Source organism: Haliotis rubra, unplaced genomic scaffold (assembly GCF_003918875.1).
Source record: "Haliotis rubra isolate DU_JTF1 unplaced genomic scaffold, ASM391887v1 Scf2, whole genome shotgun sequence".
Lineage (NCBI taxonomy): Eukaryota > Metazoa > Mollusca > Gastropoda > Lepetellida > Haliotidae > Haliotis > Haliotis rubra.
The window spans coordinates 2,507,251-2,525,891 of NW_025766002.1; the positions used below are offsets into that span (position 1 = coordinate 2,507,251).

General features: G+C 41.2%; 1 protein-coding gene and 1 long non-coding RNA gene across 2 annotated transcripts; both read left to right on the forward strand.

Moving 5' to 3' along the window:
* Positions 1–209: 209 nt before the first annotated feature.
* LOC124275261 (neurogenic locus notch homolog protein 1-like) lies at positions 210–10,032 on the forward strand. Its single transcript, XM_046710742.1, has 9 exons — positions 210–296; positions 1,097–1,254; positions 4,178–4,316; positions 4,896–5,068; positions 5,642–5,787; positions 6,308–6,503; positions 7,029–8,845; positions 9,068–9,128; positions 9,741–10,032. Exons 1-9 carry the CDS (start codon positions 210–212, stop codon positions 10,030–10,032), a joined length of 3,069 nt encoding a protein of 1,022 aa, XP_046566698.1.
* Positions 10,033–17,500: 7,468 nt separating this feature from the next.
* Positions 17,501–18,407, forward strand: LOC124275389. Its single transcript, XR_006898259.1, has 3 exons — positions 17,501–17,548; positions 17,910–17,958; positions 18,296–18,407. It is a non-coding gene; the product is annotated as an uncharacterized LOC124275389 (long non-coding RNA).
* Positions 18,408–18,641: the final 234 nt, after the last annotated feature.

Here is an 18,641-nt window from a genome sequence, read left to right on the forward strand (position 1 = left end):
ATAAATATGTTGGTTTAGGGTAAGTAAGTGAGCTTTCAGCAATATTCCAGCAATATCACGGCGAGGAACACCAGAAATGTGCTTCACACACGCTGTGGCCATGTGCGGAATCGAACCCGGGTCTTCGGCTTGACGACCACTGTGCTACCCCACAGCCCCTATTGGTTTAGAAACTGCCTATCTTTATTGTACGAACACAATAGCTTGGAATGAGTGAGGAAATGTGTACTTGCTTCCTCTTCATCTGGCATTACCCTAAACGACAGAACCGTCAGAGAAGCCCGGAGACCGAGAGTGTGAACCACAATGGGCCATTAGCACCATAAACCTAACACCTATCCAACTGTTTAGCTGGGTCATCAGCACTTAACAGCATACACCTAACACCTATCCAATTGTTTAGCTGGGTCATCAGCACTTAACAGCATACACCTAACACCTATCCAATTGTTTAGCTGGGTCATCAGCACTTAACAGCATAAACCTAACACCTATCCAATTGCTTAGCTGGGTCATCAGCACTTAGCATCATAAACCCAACACCTATCCAATTGCTTAGCTGGGTCATCAGCACTTAGCATCATAAACCCAACACCTATCCAATTGCTTAGCTGGGTCATCAGCACTTAGCATCATAAACCCAACACCTATCCATTTGCTTGGTTGGGTCATCAGCACTTAACAGCATACACCCAACACCTATCCAATTGCTTGGCTGGGTCCATCAGCACTTAGCATCATAAACCCAACACCTATCCAATTGATTAGCTGGGTCATCAGCACTTAGCATCATAAACCCAACACCTATCCAACTGATTGTAGCTGTTATTTCATACATATATCATGTTTATAATTCAGTTGTGCAATACTAGAATTATTTCAAATACGTCATCTAAATAAATATCAGTTCAGTTCAGAACGATCCAGTGTCATGGCTGTAGTCGTGCTTAAGATGGCTCAATCAGAAATTCAATATCAAATATTTACATATACTGATTACGTTAATCGGGAATTTTAATTACAGGCAGTTATTTGGTCCTGGTTGGAAGACAGCGTTTCTTGCAATAATTTAATCAATTTGCGTTTGTCTCTTCAGATAACACCATGCTCAGGAACGGCCAAATTGATGATCCGTTTCGACAGTTTTCAAAACACAGGCTTTCTGAAAGAAGATGGAAAATGCTGTGATGGGGAATCCAGAAACGGCAACTGCACTGGTCAATGTGACTATGGCGTCAATATATGCCTTTCGAGGTGAGTTTACAGGCCATATTTAATATCGGAACAGCACTAGAACAATCCCCAGCTCCCAGTATGCAAACATTCGTGCTGTAGAACATTAATCCTATTAAAATAATTTATGATTATATTGGCACCTACGACATCATAAAATATATTTAGTTTATGCCTTTAATACATAATGTGGTAACAAGGTATCCCAATTACACATACAATATAACTATCTAAATATACTCATGCCAATAATGGTTGTCACCCCCTCCCCACCCAAACCCCACACACACCTCACACCCCACCCCACACTCATCTCCAATTAAAAAAATTGAAGGGGGTGACAACCATTATTGGCATGAGTATATTTCAAGGTGTCATCTGATTATTTAAGCTTAGTGTAAACCACCTTTCATCAACTAATTAACGGACATTTAAACCTCCCTAATTACTCCAATGTTTAGGATTGTTCTACATGAATTTTTCTGTGTTTACATTGACGGTAATTTCACAGGGTGGGGTAGTTGATATTCCAAGCCAGGTTCAGAATGTTGACACAAGCCCACGACTATCCGCAGCAAACCTTTGTTAAACAAGTTCCAGTAATGTATGTGTTTTGTTGGAGGTGCATTGCAACACTGATATGTCTGTACCCAACTGCACCAGCATACCGCTGAAGTATCAGCACAAATATATAAATTATTATCATATTTTGAGAATTTGGATAACTAGCAATCACATCAATTAATACGAATATATTATCCGAATGTGTCAGTGAAGGTTTTATGTTGGAACTGATCTGGTTATGTCATAAACTTGTAGATATTGTAGGTATTGACACCAGATGACTCCCAGCATATTTTCGGGTCTTGGTGCATCAAAGATGTTGCTGTCGCTGGCACACTGTTTATCACAGTTCATCAGATATAAGTTGACATATGGGTGGTATACAGGATCCTAGGATTCAAGCGTGGTACATTATACAGTTTTACACCTCTCAGCTAAATTATATATCTGTAGGAAATAAGAAAGCAATTCCATTCATCCATCGATCCCTCCTTTCATCCATCTATCTATCGACTATCACAACTTTTATATCTCTCTCTCTCTCCTCTCTCTCTCTCTCTCTCTCTCTCTCTCTCTCTCTCTCTCATATATATATATATATATAGATATATATATAAGATCTAAGATCCGCCTATTAGTATCTTTACGCGGCCAATTCTATTTCTATCTATCTACCTATCCAGACATCAACCAACCAAACACCCATCTATCTATGTATCTATCATACCTCTACTATCTATCTCTGTCTGTCCATCCATACCTCCACTATCTCTCTGTCATATATCCATTATCTATCTATCTATCATATCTCCACTATCGATCGATCATATCTCCACTATCTATCGATCTATCATATCTCCACTATCTATATATCTATCGATCTATCATATCTCCACTATCTATATATCTATCTATCTATCATATCTCCACTATCGATCAATCTATCTATCATATCTCCACTATCGATCTATCTATCATATCTCCACTATTTATCTATCTATCTATCTATCATATCTCCACTATCTATCTACCATATCTCCACTATCTATCTATCTATCTACCATATCTCCACTATCGATATATCTATCTACCATATCTCCACTATCGATCTATGTATCATATCTCCACTATCTGTCGATCTATCTACCATACCTCCACTATCTATCTACAGTATCTCCACTATCTATCTATCATATCTCCACTATCTATCTACCATATCTCCACTATCTATCTACCATATCTCCACTATCTATCTATCTACCATACCTCCACTATCTATCTATCTGTGGTATTTAACGTTGTGTGCGTTAATGCGATCACTTTATACTTCACTCAGTGTGGTCCAACAATTCCTCTCCAACCAACTGTTCAAACATATCACACACACCATCTGTATTCCTTCCGCACGCCTGTCATACAACTCCATCATGTTTTTAAAAATAACTAGCTGAATGTGTATTTACCTAACCGAAACTCCCAACATGACTAATGCTACACATTAGAATATATTCCGCTCCAGGGATGCTGGGTGCAGTGGCTACTGGGTAGGGCGTAACCTTAACACGTTTGCCAGTGTAACGAGCTTGTGCCACTTCTAACACGACCCGCTGCTCTAGTGTTCTAGCGAATGTTCTCACGCCTAGAACATACACACTGGGGCTCCCAATCACTAGCAAATACCCTAATCCGGATCTATTTGTATTAAACCCGGCACATCCGCATCAGGTGCTTGACTCGCTAAGACTCTATTCTTTAAGGGATAATTGGGTGATTAGCAACGGGGGTGTGCTTTATTTTTAAACAGACTCTTAAATGGGAAGATTTACAAAAGTATTTAACAAGATTTGGAAATAGATGTTAAATCATTACACATGTCTGTCAAAGCCGAAACAATACCGATATGTGCACAATATTTCAGTTATTTCTGGTTTGATAAGGTCATTCGTTTCGTCAAACTATTTGTATTGTTTGTATGCATGAAAGCTGCTATGTGATCATGACCATCCTTCAGATAAAAGGATGTTATGTCATAAATAAACGTCGTTATAACACGTCTCAATGAATGAAAACAACAACAGTCGTACTGTGAACTTGGAAATCAGCCAGTGCCCATTGACATTAATTAAATCGTAAATACTATCAAATAGACTAATAAAACTATACACATGGTTTATAGCATAAACCAGAGAGACTATATAGTTGTAGATTATCCCTGCATAAACACACTACGCATGGGTTATGTGGATAAAGTGTCACGAATGATATCTCAAACCAACAGCTGGCACATTGATGTACTCTAAGATAAAGGGTGATATGAATGGCAAGCGGGTATCTCTGTATGATGTGAAACATTACATCAACCTGTTATTTGTGTTTGCAGAAATGCCACAGGGGATCCGTGCGAGATTGAGACATTTGACGTCGGCAGCGTTGACGTCGACACCAGCAGTTTCAACTTCCCCCTGACCTTCATCAGCGGCTTCGCCAACCCCCTCCCCATCACACTCGACTCATGGCAGGTGAGAGACGTCGATGTCCTGTGTCTGAAAGAGATACCTTTGCAATCCGGAGCGGTATTCAGATAAGCACCATACTGCTTGTTTACCAATCCGGAAAAATTATGTTTAAACCACCTTTGCAATGGACATTTTACTGAAGATTATCTGATCTTATATATTTACAAATGTTAAAATGCATTTCTACTATCATTAAGCATAAGGGGCGACAGGGTAGCCTTGTGGTTAAAGCGGTCGCTCGTCACGCCGAAGACCAGGGTTCGATTCCCACATGGGTACAATGTGTGGAGCCCATTGCAATGTGATATTGCTGGAATATTGCTAAAAGCGGCATAAAACTAAACTCACTCACTCACTTACTCATTAAGTATAATAATGTAACATAGTTTGACAAAATGTATTTCCGAAATCTGTTATCTCTCGCCATTGTGAATCCAGTATTAATTATATTCCCTTCATTTTGAATATATTATATAGAATTCCGTGCTTACTTTTAATGATCTTTCGTGATGTTAGTACAACAGTACCAACAACAAAATAATAACAATTTAAGAAAAAACTACATGTGTTGCGTGTTTGCAGGGGAACATTATCGTCACCATCACCATCTCCGACGCGGATACAGAGCGGGAGGAGAGGGTCGACAGCTTCAACTTCACGTACACCAAACAGGAGCCCATCTCCAGTAGGTCAGTCGTCCGGGGAGACTTCCAGGATTATACTCTGACGGGGAAGAGATCCATTCTACCCACAAGGTGAGGGCCCGGAATTATTACTTTGATTTTCAACATCATACTCTGCAATATTCCAACAGTATGACTGAGGTAAATACAGGAGTTTGGACCAGACAAACAATGATAGAAATCATAATCAGCGTCATAATGGCTCCGGACCTGACCACCTGGACCATTTTTGACGCCGTTTATGACTTTGCTGTTGGGGACATACCCTGGCCTTGTATGAAGGAGACGCCTGAAGATCTGGGTTAGGTCTTCAGTAACCCATGCTGTCGTAAGATTCGACTAACGGGATCGGGCTGTCAGGCTCGCTGACTTGGTTGACACATGTCATCGTATCTCAATTGCGTTAATCGATGTTCATATTGTTGATCACTGCATTGTCTGATCCAGACTCGATTATTTTCAGTCCGCCATATAACTTGATATATTGCTGAGTGCGGCGTAAAGCTAAACTCACTCACATACCCATTGTGTGATGGACATACGTCCTTCAACATGCATGTTACATAAGAGAGATATGTGATGTGTACGTCCCACTGTATATCCACACGGTAGTTGTATCATGTATCGTGTGTTGTTACGTTCCAGACTTGACGCAGCGGTCGCCGTTCAGTGCGACCGTTTCTTCTACGGCGACGACTGCTCCATCAATTGTGTTGAGAACGACGACTGTAACGGCCACTACACCTGCAATCCTATCACCGGTGCTAAAATATGTAACGATGGCTGGGCTGGTGACAACTGTAGCATATCTGTCTCGGCAGATCATGGCTGTTTCTCATGTAAATAAAAGAAACATACATTCTATACAAACATATAAATCTCTACCAAAGACAGAGTCTACTGTCCGGTTCCGACTATAGAATGAGAAAGCTTTGAATCACTTTCAAATTCTTCTTTTTTAAATTTGAGCGTTTTCTGACCCACTGGGGCAGACATAACAAACACTTGCAAAGGCAAGTCAATTGTCCACCTGAAGAAAGACCAGGAAAACATATTTTGCATTGTAATAAGGAATTGCAACGGACATCATCTCTATTATTGTCTTCAACGAATCTAGATAGAAATGCTTACTAATATACAACTATACAAACCTTACCCTACTTCTGGTCCTAACTGTTATTGTCTCAAACAATATCCTTTTTTATCCGTACTGATTGAGAAGTACTTCCAACTCTTGTAAATACAAGTATGCACAGAATGGTCTCTGCAAAGTGTTTAGATGTTTATGGAACCGTAAATCTTCCTCTTTAGCCCAACAGTGCGCCAACAGTGCCGAGTGCGTCAGATACGGTAACGGTTTCTCTGACTTCTACTGCTGTTGTGCCCCCGGGTTCACGGGAGATAACTGCGAAATTGACGTAGATGAGTGCGCCTCCAGCCCTTGTGAGAACGGAGGATCTTGTTCCCAAGATGAACCCAATTCCTACTCCTGCACCTGCCCTATCAGGTATATACTTGCTCTGCACATAGTGACTATAGTGTTATAATTCAGACAGTGGTAAGCTGTCGTCAGATGCTATACAAATATGGCCCACAGAATCATTTCTATGACTATATGAAATCTGTACTTAAAGGGGATTCGATTCCTGATATTATACAATAAACACGGTCTGATGAAAGACTGTCAACTAGTGATCATACCAGGTGTTCGCGAAAATGGTCGTGTCCCGCCCCATCGGTGAAGTTACTACTTTATTACACATATGCTTACTTGCACTTATTAGACGCTGAAAACAGTGTGTTCGTAACGTTACGACCTGTCGTAACTCTACAGTTTACCATAGGCTTACGAATGTCGTAGCGCTACGAACGCTTTGTGGATCGAGACCCAGACACATTTATATTGTTCAAATAGTTTAGACCTCGAGAGAGGACATTTAATCGAGTGAAACTAAACGAAGGCCTACACAGGCGTGGATGAATAACAAAGTTATGTTGTCTGCACTACTGACATATCATTATTCTATTTAAGGTTCAAGGGTCAGAAATGTGAAATTCAGCGCACATGTGACGACAACCCATGTTTGAATGGTGGCGACTGCAGACCAGTTTTCGGGTCTTTCTTCTGTATATGTGACCCGAGGTTCACTGGCGATGTCTGTGAAACGTTGATAACCACAACACCAGCGACCACCACCCCGGCCTGCCCAGCGAACTTCTACGGACCATCCTGCTCCGTGTACTGTGAAGGCAGGGACGACTGCGGCGGCCACTACACCTGCGACAGTCAAGACGGCAACCGGATCTGCAACCCCACATGGGGAGGTGTCAACTGTACTGAGAGAACCGTCAGTGATGCCACTTGTCCTTGCCAAAATGGAGGTCAGTGTTTTCAAAGCCAGTGTTGCTGTCCACAAGAATTTACCGGTTCCCTTTGTGAATTCAGGGTTCGATGCACTCCTGATCGGTGTTTGAATGGCGGACAGTGCTACGAGGAAGCTAATGGGTTTAGATGCGACTGTGCACGTGGCTTCACTGGTGAAAACTGTGAGACGGAGTTGACCACACCAGACCCTGCTGCAGCGTGTCCTACAGACTACTTTGGGCCGACTTGTTCTGTATTCTGTAGGGCCCAAGAAGATTGTAATGCTGGACAATGGAACTGTCATCCTATGACTGGTGAAAGGCTGTGTCGGTTTGGTTGGAGGGGCGAATTTTGTAACCAAAGGGATCCAAGAGCCCAGCACGACGTCATCTGTCCAAACAGCCAGTGTAGGAATGGTGGACTTTGCACGAATAGTACCTGCTGCTGTCCAATCGGGTATACGGGTAGTCTCTGCCACATCGAGATTTTAGAGTGTGCCAGCAGCCCGTGTAGAAACGCTGCTAGATGTGAGGACCTTATCGGTGATTATCTTTGTGTATGTTCTCAAGGCTATGCAGGAAGGAACTGTGAGATCTATATAGGAGGTAGCATCACAACTCAAGAACCCGATCCATGCATGAGCATTAATTGTCAGAATGGGGGAACATGTGTTTCTAATTCAAGCTCAGAAACCATATGTCTGTGCCCCGAGGGATTTCGGGGAGACCTCTGTGCAGAAACCACACCACGCCCATCTGCCACACCAGGCTGTCCTGAAAGTTACTATGGCCCCAACTGTCTAACCTACTGCAAAGAAGAAGATACTTGCGAGGGAGGCCATTATTATTGTGACCCAAGCTCTGGCAGAAAGCTATGTAGAAGTGGATGGATTGGAACCATATGTAATTCAAGAGTCCTGCTGCAAGAGATTGACCCAGAATGCCCTGCTGTTGGATGTAAAAATCAAGGACAGTGCTTCAACGGTTCTTGTTGCTGTCACGCCACATCAAGGGGTGAATATTGTCAAGAAGAAATCCTGGCATGTACCAGGAATCCATGTGGGAATGGAGGAACCTGCAAGGATCTCACGAATGGATACAACTGTTCCTGTTCTCCTGGATATAGCGGAATCAACTGCGAGACGTTCATCGGCTTCCCCCCGGGATATAGCTCCACAACCGCATCCTCAGTCTCCACCGGCTCCTCCACAAGTACGCTGGAATCGTGCGATGAAGTCAAATGTTTAAACGGGGGATTCTGTGTACATGTCGTTCTGCCGTTTTCGTGTGTCTGCATCTATCCCTTTTCTGGGGAATATTGTGAAATTGACATGTCCATTACCACCACCACAGATTCAGGGATAGTTACAGGACAAACACCTACTTCTGTCATCCGGACCATCTACCTGAGGGGCAACGTCAGTGACAGCAGTCAGGCTGCTCTTGAGCAGATAATACAGGCAGCTTTGAACAGGTCCATTGCCAGTACGTTAACCAGATACATTATTTACGCAAATCACTGAACTTTGCTAAAGTTGATTTCTTTCTTACCTTCTTCTTTCTTTCAATACCTCTCAATGAAGGTGGTAGTCCCTTTGTGAAGCTGCTCCTTGATATAATACATAAATCTTAAATTGTGTCATTATCTCGCAACATTGCATCTCTCTATTAGCTTGCAAGCTGTATGTCCGTTCTCTTCTGTTTTAGGCTCTTCGTGTTGTCCTCTCGTCTACATCTTGCAGAAGACAACGTACATGGGTCCAAGAGGGTAGGCAATATCCCATGTTTATACGCTTTCTATATACCGAATGTGTCTCTTGAAGGTTCTAGTAAATGTGTTATAACTTCTACAATTGGCCTGTCTGACAGCGCGCAACAAACCTACATTTAAGTTTTATTGTAAGTGATGTTAGTAGTATCTGTTAGAGCAGGATGTGCTTACCCTTTTTACGAAACGTCATTACTGATTTTCAGTGATCTATTCATATAGTTATCAGCCCTGTTTTGCAGTCAACACTCGAAGGTGAATATATAATGGCACTCACGTGGTCAATTTCTGATCAAGGAAGTTTAATCCATAAAAATATCTTGGACATCAATGTACAACTTCTAAATGCCACTGAAAGACATCAAGGAAAATCAAGTTCTATGGATAGTCAACTTCTTTATTGCAATGAGTGCGACGTTTCGGTGTAGGTACACCGTCTAGATAACGGTGTTAGTACCTACACCGAAACGTCGCAGTCATTGCAATATAGAAGCTGACTGTCCATAGAACTTGGTTTTCCTTCATCCATACAACTTCTAGAATGCCTCTCAAAGAACTTCTGATCAAGATGACCTCTTTTAAAAATCCAACATTTATGTTTTCCGTCTCCAGGGATATTATTGTTGGATACGTATACAACTTTACTCACACGGGCGGAAGTGTGATATCCGGCATGACACCAGAAGAGGTCAATAACTTTTCAAACGAGGTGGACATCGGACTACAGGGAACAAACCCTTTCAACCAGAATGGAGTACTTGTATATCGAGGCCCCACTCCTAGCCTAGTCAATTTAAGATATACCTACACCGTGGACTTTGTCGGGGACATATCTGAATCTAGACGACAATCTGTCATAGCTGATATTGAGGCAGCTTGGAGGAATGCCAATCCTGGTAAATGAGTAAATCTCTTTTGAATGTCAGTTAGATTGTAGATTGGTGCTATCAATTCTGTCTTGTTCCTAAAGCGACATTACTTGTACGACTTTCGTACTTCTAAAGGTTAAAGAGTTGTTTCTTCGATCGAATCGCTAAGATAACACGTGAACATGTTGATCTCTTGAATTTAACATCTTTTTTCAAATGACAAATACTATTGATTGCTTTTTTATTATGTTCAGATTGCAGATGTACATTCAGTGCTGACATAGTCCAAACAGTAGCCTACACTGGCGATTACGGGTATGTCCTTTTATTCGAAGCAGAGAATTCAGTAAACATGAATTACCTGATTGAATTAATTTTGTTTTGACGGAAATATGCGTTATCTGGTCTGTGTCTCGTATTTTCAAAATAACAAAAACGTTTCTTTTAGAATAGTTCGTTTTACCCATGATGTCTATGCAATATGTTGCCATTGAATGGACTATTGGACAGTTTTGTAAATGAGATTCTTCTGTGTAATCTATTTCCAGCACCAAAATAAGTCGAGTCTACTACACCATCACACGAGACGGTCGGTTCCAGGACCCGAGCACGGTGCAACCTCCACCAAGACAAGTCTTCTTTGCTACAGTGCTGGGTGGTGGAAGCGGCAATGCCGTATACACAGGGTCAGTACTGATCCCCTACAGCCGACGTCACAGTGTTCTCATCAACAGCGTGGTGGACATGGGAAGCCCTCAAGGCAGTGCTATCACAAACGACATACGCTCAGCGTGGATCAGATGGAGAGACACGGACCCGTCAGGTTAGTGGATGTTCTGCACTGAAAAACATCATTGTCAAAATCAAAGATGGTTGTTACTGGCCCAATATGGAATAATCGTCATTAACCGTCTCACATATTTTACATAAAACGTCGGGTACAGGCATTTTTTATTCGTCCTTGCTCTGTGGTTTTGCATCCAATATAATATGCAAGGACGTTAATATGAAAGGATTCGCGTTTGTGACTATGAAATTAAAGATTTAAACTAGGATTTCCCTATAAGGTGTGAAGAGTAGTCTCCCTTGGAACCTTAACGTCGGCTCAGAAGAGTTATTCCTCGCTACATCAGAACACAGGTTGCCTACTGTCAAAGGCTTTGCATATATGCTCAGATCTTGGCTTTTCTACCCTCTGTATCGGACACATGTACTGGTTCTGTCATATAATCTATGTTAGTTGTAAGCGTTCATTTTGACATGAGATCTGCGATAATAATGCATGACTTGGCGTGTTTCGGGCATTTTCTGTCAATACTGACGTAATATTTGTTTTCAGTACCACCTAACCTCCGTAACGCTCCTCTGGAGATTATCCCCGTCAGGGCACAGAAGTATTACACACAGGATGGGTAAGCGTTGCTATAGATACCATCATATATTGTCCCAATCATAATCAATATGTAATCTTAACATTGTAGTGTTGAGTGTTATGTACCAGCATTGCTTAGGAATCCATGTACATATAGAGCTCATTTGAAAACCGTGTCGCATTGGATCAAGCATGAATCACTTGCCGTTGTATAAGATATGATTTTTATCTAGTTGTGTCTGGAAACGAAACTTAAGGAATTCATTTTAATTATAGAAATATAAACTCCATATTATCCCATGGATTGTACGTTGTAAATAATCTTTCTTTAAAAAATATATACGGGCAATGACGTAGCCTCTCTCACAGTGTTAGAGACTTTGTACAATTCCCAAGATGGAAGCAGTCTGTGGCATCTGGTCTTGGTGATTGACACAGCGATATTGTCCGTAAAACAATATTCATTCTCTCCAAACCTGCGGGCGTTCTACAACACATTTTGTCTTTTGCAGCGTACAGATGACGAGAGTGGAATATTTCGTGCAGCTGGGAAACACCAACATTGTCGGACCCGAGGCAGCGAATGTTTCCATCAGCGGTCCTATATACTGTACGGACGACAACTGCAATGCAGTGCCGGTTCCGTTTGTAGATGTCAAAGGTGGACTGACATCAACACAGCTTCAGATACTTGGAAATAGACTTAACCCTGCAGGTAGTCAAAGAATACATGTTCTTTCAGAAATTGGTAAATTTACAGACATAGAGATACATACTGAGATCGGGCCGTTTCCCGGTATCTCACAATTTATCTAAAACTATACAATAACAAAATATGACCAACAAGTCTGAGTGCAGTTCAAGAGTGTTTATTTTTTTTAAGACAAGAATAATGTCGTTAGTATATATTCACAATCAAACACATATTTTAGCACATATTGACAACTCCAGGCACTTCAAGGACGTGTTAGCTGTTTCACTTTAGCAAAATCATAGGGGCATTGAAAAGTAGTAATTATTTTGATTATCATTGTTACTTATGAATACTGGAACTGTATTCTTTTTTTATATTTCAGACACAACTGGGATTACCATTAGCAGTGAACAGTTCATAAATTCTGATGGGTTCGTATGAATGTTGTTTGTGGTTTTCTTAATGCATGGACCGCCTCCGTGGTGTAGTGGTTAGAGCGTCCGCCCCGACCGCGTCATACCAAAAGGCGTTAAAATATGGTACTTGTTGGTCCCTGCCTGGCGCTCGGCATTAATTGGTACAACAAGGACTGGTCGGCTCGGAGTCAGTATACTGTGTCTGAGTGGGGGGTATTCATGCTTCACTGTCGCATGGTATCTCAGTGAGCTAGCACTATAAAACCAGCTTAAGTCTGGGCTAGTACAAGCAGCCGCACATACACATACACATAGACACGCATGCACGTCGTCATATGAGCGAAATATTCTCTAGCACGACGTTGAACCCAATTTCACCTCACCTCACCTTAATGCATGACATTTGAATCCTTTACTCAGCATGTACGATAAATTCATGGTTCCAATGAAATGTTAGTTAATAGTTACGGACCCAAGTGTTTCATGGATTAAACACCAGGGCCTAGATTTTTGAAGCTCTCTTAGCGCTAAGATAGTCGTAAGTGCCATACCTTAACATTAACTTACGACTATCTTAGCGCTAAGAGAGCTTCGAAAATCTAGGCCCTGATTCAAAACTATTCCCGAGACTTTAGAATGATCACGTATGTATTCCATTTCGAACGATACATTTTGAACAAGCTAGTATTCGAGTACATTATCCGTCGATAAATGCAACGAAACCTTTTAATGTATCTCTCTACAGCGAACCAGTGACAAGAGTCTACTACAGGCCCCCAATATCAGGAACCGGAGTCCAGTCCACTGCGATTGGTCAAGCGAGACTAACGCAAATATTGACTGAGCTGAATCTCCAGCAACCTTCCCGTCCAGCCGACAGGTCATTCTCTCTGTACTTTGCTGGAGGTACTGGCGACAACAACAGGACTGCCATAGAACAAACAATCATAAACGCTTGGGGTAAGTTGGTGAACTCGTCTTTCAAAACACCGTAGTTGTCACACATCTTATGTCTTTGCGAGTGAGAGATGGTTTACGCCAGTATTGGCGACGCATTGTACTCACGTTGGGAATCGAACCAGAGTTAGATATGAAATATAACAGGTTACCCAATCAGTCCTGGCTGTACATGTCAACAACGTTGTCTGAACAAATTGCAAGTAAACATAAAAAGTAAAAGTAAATAGTTCTTATGACGGTGCCCAAGAAGGTGATCTCAGTGTGTCTTAAACGTATTTATTATACTTAAGCGTTGACGTACGCATTTGGCTCAGGATTGTAAGACTACCTAACTATGTATCTGCTTATTTGTGTGTATTCAATGTCTATGTCTGTGAGTGTAAAACACTGCTTGTGTTCCAGCTGGGTATCTGGGGATTTCTCCAAGTGTTCTGTCAGTCAACATTGACAGCATGAACGACAGCTACGTCAGCACTACAAGGTTAGTTGTGTCATCATAACAAATAAAAGTTCTTTTCAGTGTAACCTTCATAACACTTTATTACATAGTTAGTATGTATTTCCATATAACTCACTCTTAAATTAATATTAACACAATTCTAGGAACTGTCCTCGGCTGTAGTTAAATAGAATACATACTATATTTCAGCGATGGGCGGAGGACTCAGGTGACACGGGTGATGTACACAGTGTCCATTCAAGGATCAGACTCCCAATGGACACCCTATGAGGGAGTCGAACCTGTGGTACTTAGCCGGTATGTCACATTGCCTCTCGTCCTGGTCCAAGGGGAGGTAACCAGCACGCAAGGGGAGACAACCGCAACTACAAGATCCAGTACCACAGAGACCACTACATCAGTGACTCCAACAGGCCCCGCCTCTTTGATACAGACTTTATATCTGAAGGGAAACATCAGTGATGGGAGTCAAAACGCTGTAGAGGCGATACTGTTGAGAGCCTTTAACAGTTCTATGAATGGTAAACCAATGGAAAAATTGTCAAACTTTGAAGTAGGAATACTAATGTATCAAACAACTTATTCAGATGGATAAAAGTAAATACACCTATTAATTCACTCAAAGGATTAGAACTTGGTGACGAATTAACCATTTCATTAAGTGTTTATAGTTCACGTGTGAAAGATTAGGAATTGATAACGAATTAACCATTTCATTAAGTGTTTATAGTTCATGTGAAAAAGATTAGGAATTGATGACGAATTAACCATTTCATTAAGTGTTTATAGTTCACATGAGAATGGACAGAACTATTATACTATTCCTTTCATTGAGTGTTTACTGTACACATTCAAAGGGGTAGAACTAGATAACCATAGTTCCCTTTCATTAAGAGCTTCCAGTACACAAGCAAATGAGCTCAACTTAAACTTGAAACAATATCCATGTCAAAATGTGTTTATACCACATGACCAATGCTACATGTATGTGCTTCGAATAATTTTATGTTTGTATTTCAGCATCATCCTGCTGTTTAAGACTGTACATAATTGAACAGACTAACTACATAGATCCAAATGGGTAGGTGTTGATCCATTGTAGCAAAGATTTCAGTGTCTTTGGGATTATGGGTAGTCAAGCGATCCGAGGCACCGTTACCCGCTGGTAGAAAATGGTCATCTTTAGGTCGAACCCCATTTGGCCCTGATAATGTCAGCACCTTACATATGGGCATTAATATTGGAGAACGTCAGTGTGTAACAAGTGCGTGGTTCAATGATCATGATGTCTGTTACTGGATTGTCTGTTCCAGACAAGATAATTTAGACATCGACATCAAACAGCCAGAAACTCTGCGGCTTGAAACAACAAGCTGCGTTACACCGCCATTTAGTCCATCTCTCTAACTTGCTCATAAATATTGCCAATTTTCCCTGTTCATAACATACAAAGAAATGCAGCTGCTTGGCATGAACAATTTCAAGAGACGCAGGGAACATATACTCTTTGTTTTTAACAGTACTTAAAGTAACTTCAATAGTGCCTTTTCTTACGTTAAATGTTATCTTCACCAGCAACCTCATTACCGGATACCGTTACAACATCAGCAACTCAACTGGAGGTCCCTTGGATACCATGACCCCAGAACAAACTACCGTCTTCACAAACCTGGTTAACATTGACCTTCAGAGAACCGAGCCTTTCTTACAGACAGGCGCCATCATCTACACAGGCTCTGTGCAAATACTGAGACCTATAGAATTTGCCTATACTGTGGACTTCATTGGCGATATACCAGATTCCTGGAGGCAAGCTGTGATTGACGCTATAGAGGCTGCTTGGGAAGAAACATACCCAGGTGAGCATGTTTCATTAAAAGACAGTTTGTTAATTGATGTTTGGACATTAGTTTGGAAAACCATCAAACCTTGACTTCATTGTTCGACTCTTGGTTCAGTTAAAATGTTTTATGAACACAATTCCCGTGTATGTTGACGAAAACATGAATACCGGTAAAGTGAAATTTTCAAGAGTGATCTTGTCAGTGTTTAGTTTATGTGAAAGATCCTTAGCGTCTCTTGTATATGATTTATACGTTTGTTTGTAGGAGACTACCAAGCTATAATAGTTCGCATGACCGATTTCACTGGAGATTATGGGTAAGTGCACTGCAGTGTGGGATGTGAGTAGCACTGAACTATACTACAACACACTACACATACACAACGCTAACGTACTCTACACTGAAGGTTACAATACTGCACGCTACACTCCACCGCACTGCACCCAACGCCACACCACGCTACCCAACCCCACGCCACGCCACCCAACCCCACACCGCTCCACCCAACCCCACACCGCACCACCCAACCCAACACCGCACTACCCAACCCCAAACCATGCCACCCAACCCCACACCATGCTACCCAACCCCACACCGCTCCACCCAACCCCACCCCACGCGACGCCACCCAACCCTCACGTTCATTCATTCTCCACGCCATTCATTTCCTCCACACTTCACTATTAGAGTTGCAGAATATATTGCCTATGTACACTGACCATGGAGTACGAAGGTGTAATATTGGTGTATCTTTTAATGTATGGATGATCCGTCACATCCACATGTAAAACCCAATGGTATATACTAAATCACGGTATAGCACACCTTTTATGACATACTTTAGGTTACCACGTTTCCCGTCGCAGTACTTTATCACCATCTATCACCATCTCTCACTATCACACGCTTCTTGTGCTTCAGCATCAAAGTGACCAGAGTATACTACACCACTACAAGTGGGGGTCAGATTCAGGACCCTAACATTGTAACACCCCCCAAGCAGTGACGTGTTCACCAACGTTTTGCAGCAAGATTCAGATGTGAACGAATTGTACTCTGGGTCCTCCCTCCTCCCGTACAACAGACATCACAGTGTGCTACTGTCCAGGGTTGTGGATATGGATAGTGATCAGGGCGTTATGGTCAGGAACGTCATAGAATCGGGTTGGATAAACTGGAGGAATACAAACTCTCAAGGTAAAACTAATATTGGTTTGATGTTTCATGTCACATTCTTTTCTAATATTTAAACAAATTCTTTTGACTTTGGGTATTTTACTTTTTGGTCAAAGACAATAAGCTATATATGTTTGTTAAATACTTTCAGTGCCACCGAACCTCCGAAATGCTCCTCTACGAATTGTTCTTCTAAGACCCGAGACATACTATACACAAGACGGGTAAGATGTTAAAATATTGTGGGTTATTCCTTAGTTTTATATTACAGAAAATCTGTTTCATCTGCTGTTTTCTTGGTTCAATGTGTTTCTGTACAGTTCAGTCACGGTTTTAAGATGGCATGACTTCTTTCAAATATATGTTCCTAAAGCACACGTTCTTTGTGGTGTTTTCATCATGACCAAATCAGTAAACTTTGACCTTCTTTTGCAGAAGGCAACTGACGAACATTCGGTATCTTGTTCTGTTGAACAACACCATCGTTATTGGACCTCAGACAGCCAACGTCACCCTCAATAACGTCATTTTCTGTAATTGCGAAGCACTTCCGGTTCCATTTGTTGATGTCAAAGGTCAACTGACAATATCGCAATTACAGACACTTGCAGCAAGCCTTAACCCATCAGGTATGGTATAATGGTACATATCACTTGCTTGACAACGACATTAGAATCTATGTCGAAACGTCACCTATACAAAATGAAAAAGTAGTATGTCCACAAATATTGTCCTCATTTTTCATCTCCTAAACTTCTAGTAAAATAGCATATATTATTGAAAGTTCATATTTCTGTATTTCAGAAATATCGTGACGTGAATGCGATATTAAATGAATGAAATATACATATGCTTGACCAAGCCTTCACTTCAGCTTTAATAACCAAGCCAACACATTATTTATGACTATATTAGAATTAAATGAGAGGATTTTTTACTGAATCAAACCATGACATTGGTAGATATTATTGTTTTATATCGATTTTTCAGATGTAGATGGGAGAACAACTAACACAGAAGTGTATCGGGATTCTCTGGGGTATGTGCTGTTGATTATTTTGTATATCCCATAATTAAACAACTGAACATAAAATACTTTTGGGTATATTTGTGCTTTACAATAGACACGACAGAATTTGTCCAGAAATCTTTGAAGACGAGTGTTTCAGTGAATTAGCAATAGTCCAGCAGTATCACGGCGGGGGAGTTCCTAGTTTGGATAGATACAGCAATGTTTTCCTTGCATTTTGAGAGATCCATACAAATGTTTTGAAAAAACAAGGTGTTCCAACTATGTTTGAAACACAGGATTTTGTTTTTATTTAATTCATGTTCTTGTAAGTATATCTTCTTTTAAGTATATATTTTTCTCACAGCGGACCAGTAACCCGCGTTTACTACCGTCCTCCCATATCGGGGCCAGATGTCCAGTCCACTGCAGTGAGCCAGCAGAGATTGGACCAGATACTGATCAATCTCAACCTGGAACAGTACTCAAGTCCGATGACAAGATTATTTACCACCTATTTTGGTGGAAGGATTAGCAACAACAGCAGAGACACTGTGCAACAAAGCATTACCGATGCCTGGGGTAAGATCACTATAACATATGTAATACAGTTTGTATGTTTGATATAAATGAATATTAAGTGTTGCCATTCTCTTTGAATTTGTTTGAGGATAATAATCGATATGTGTTTTCAGCCACGGCTCTTGGCGTAC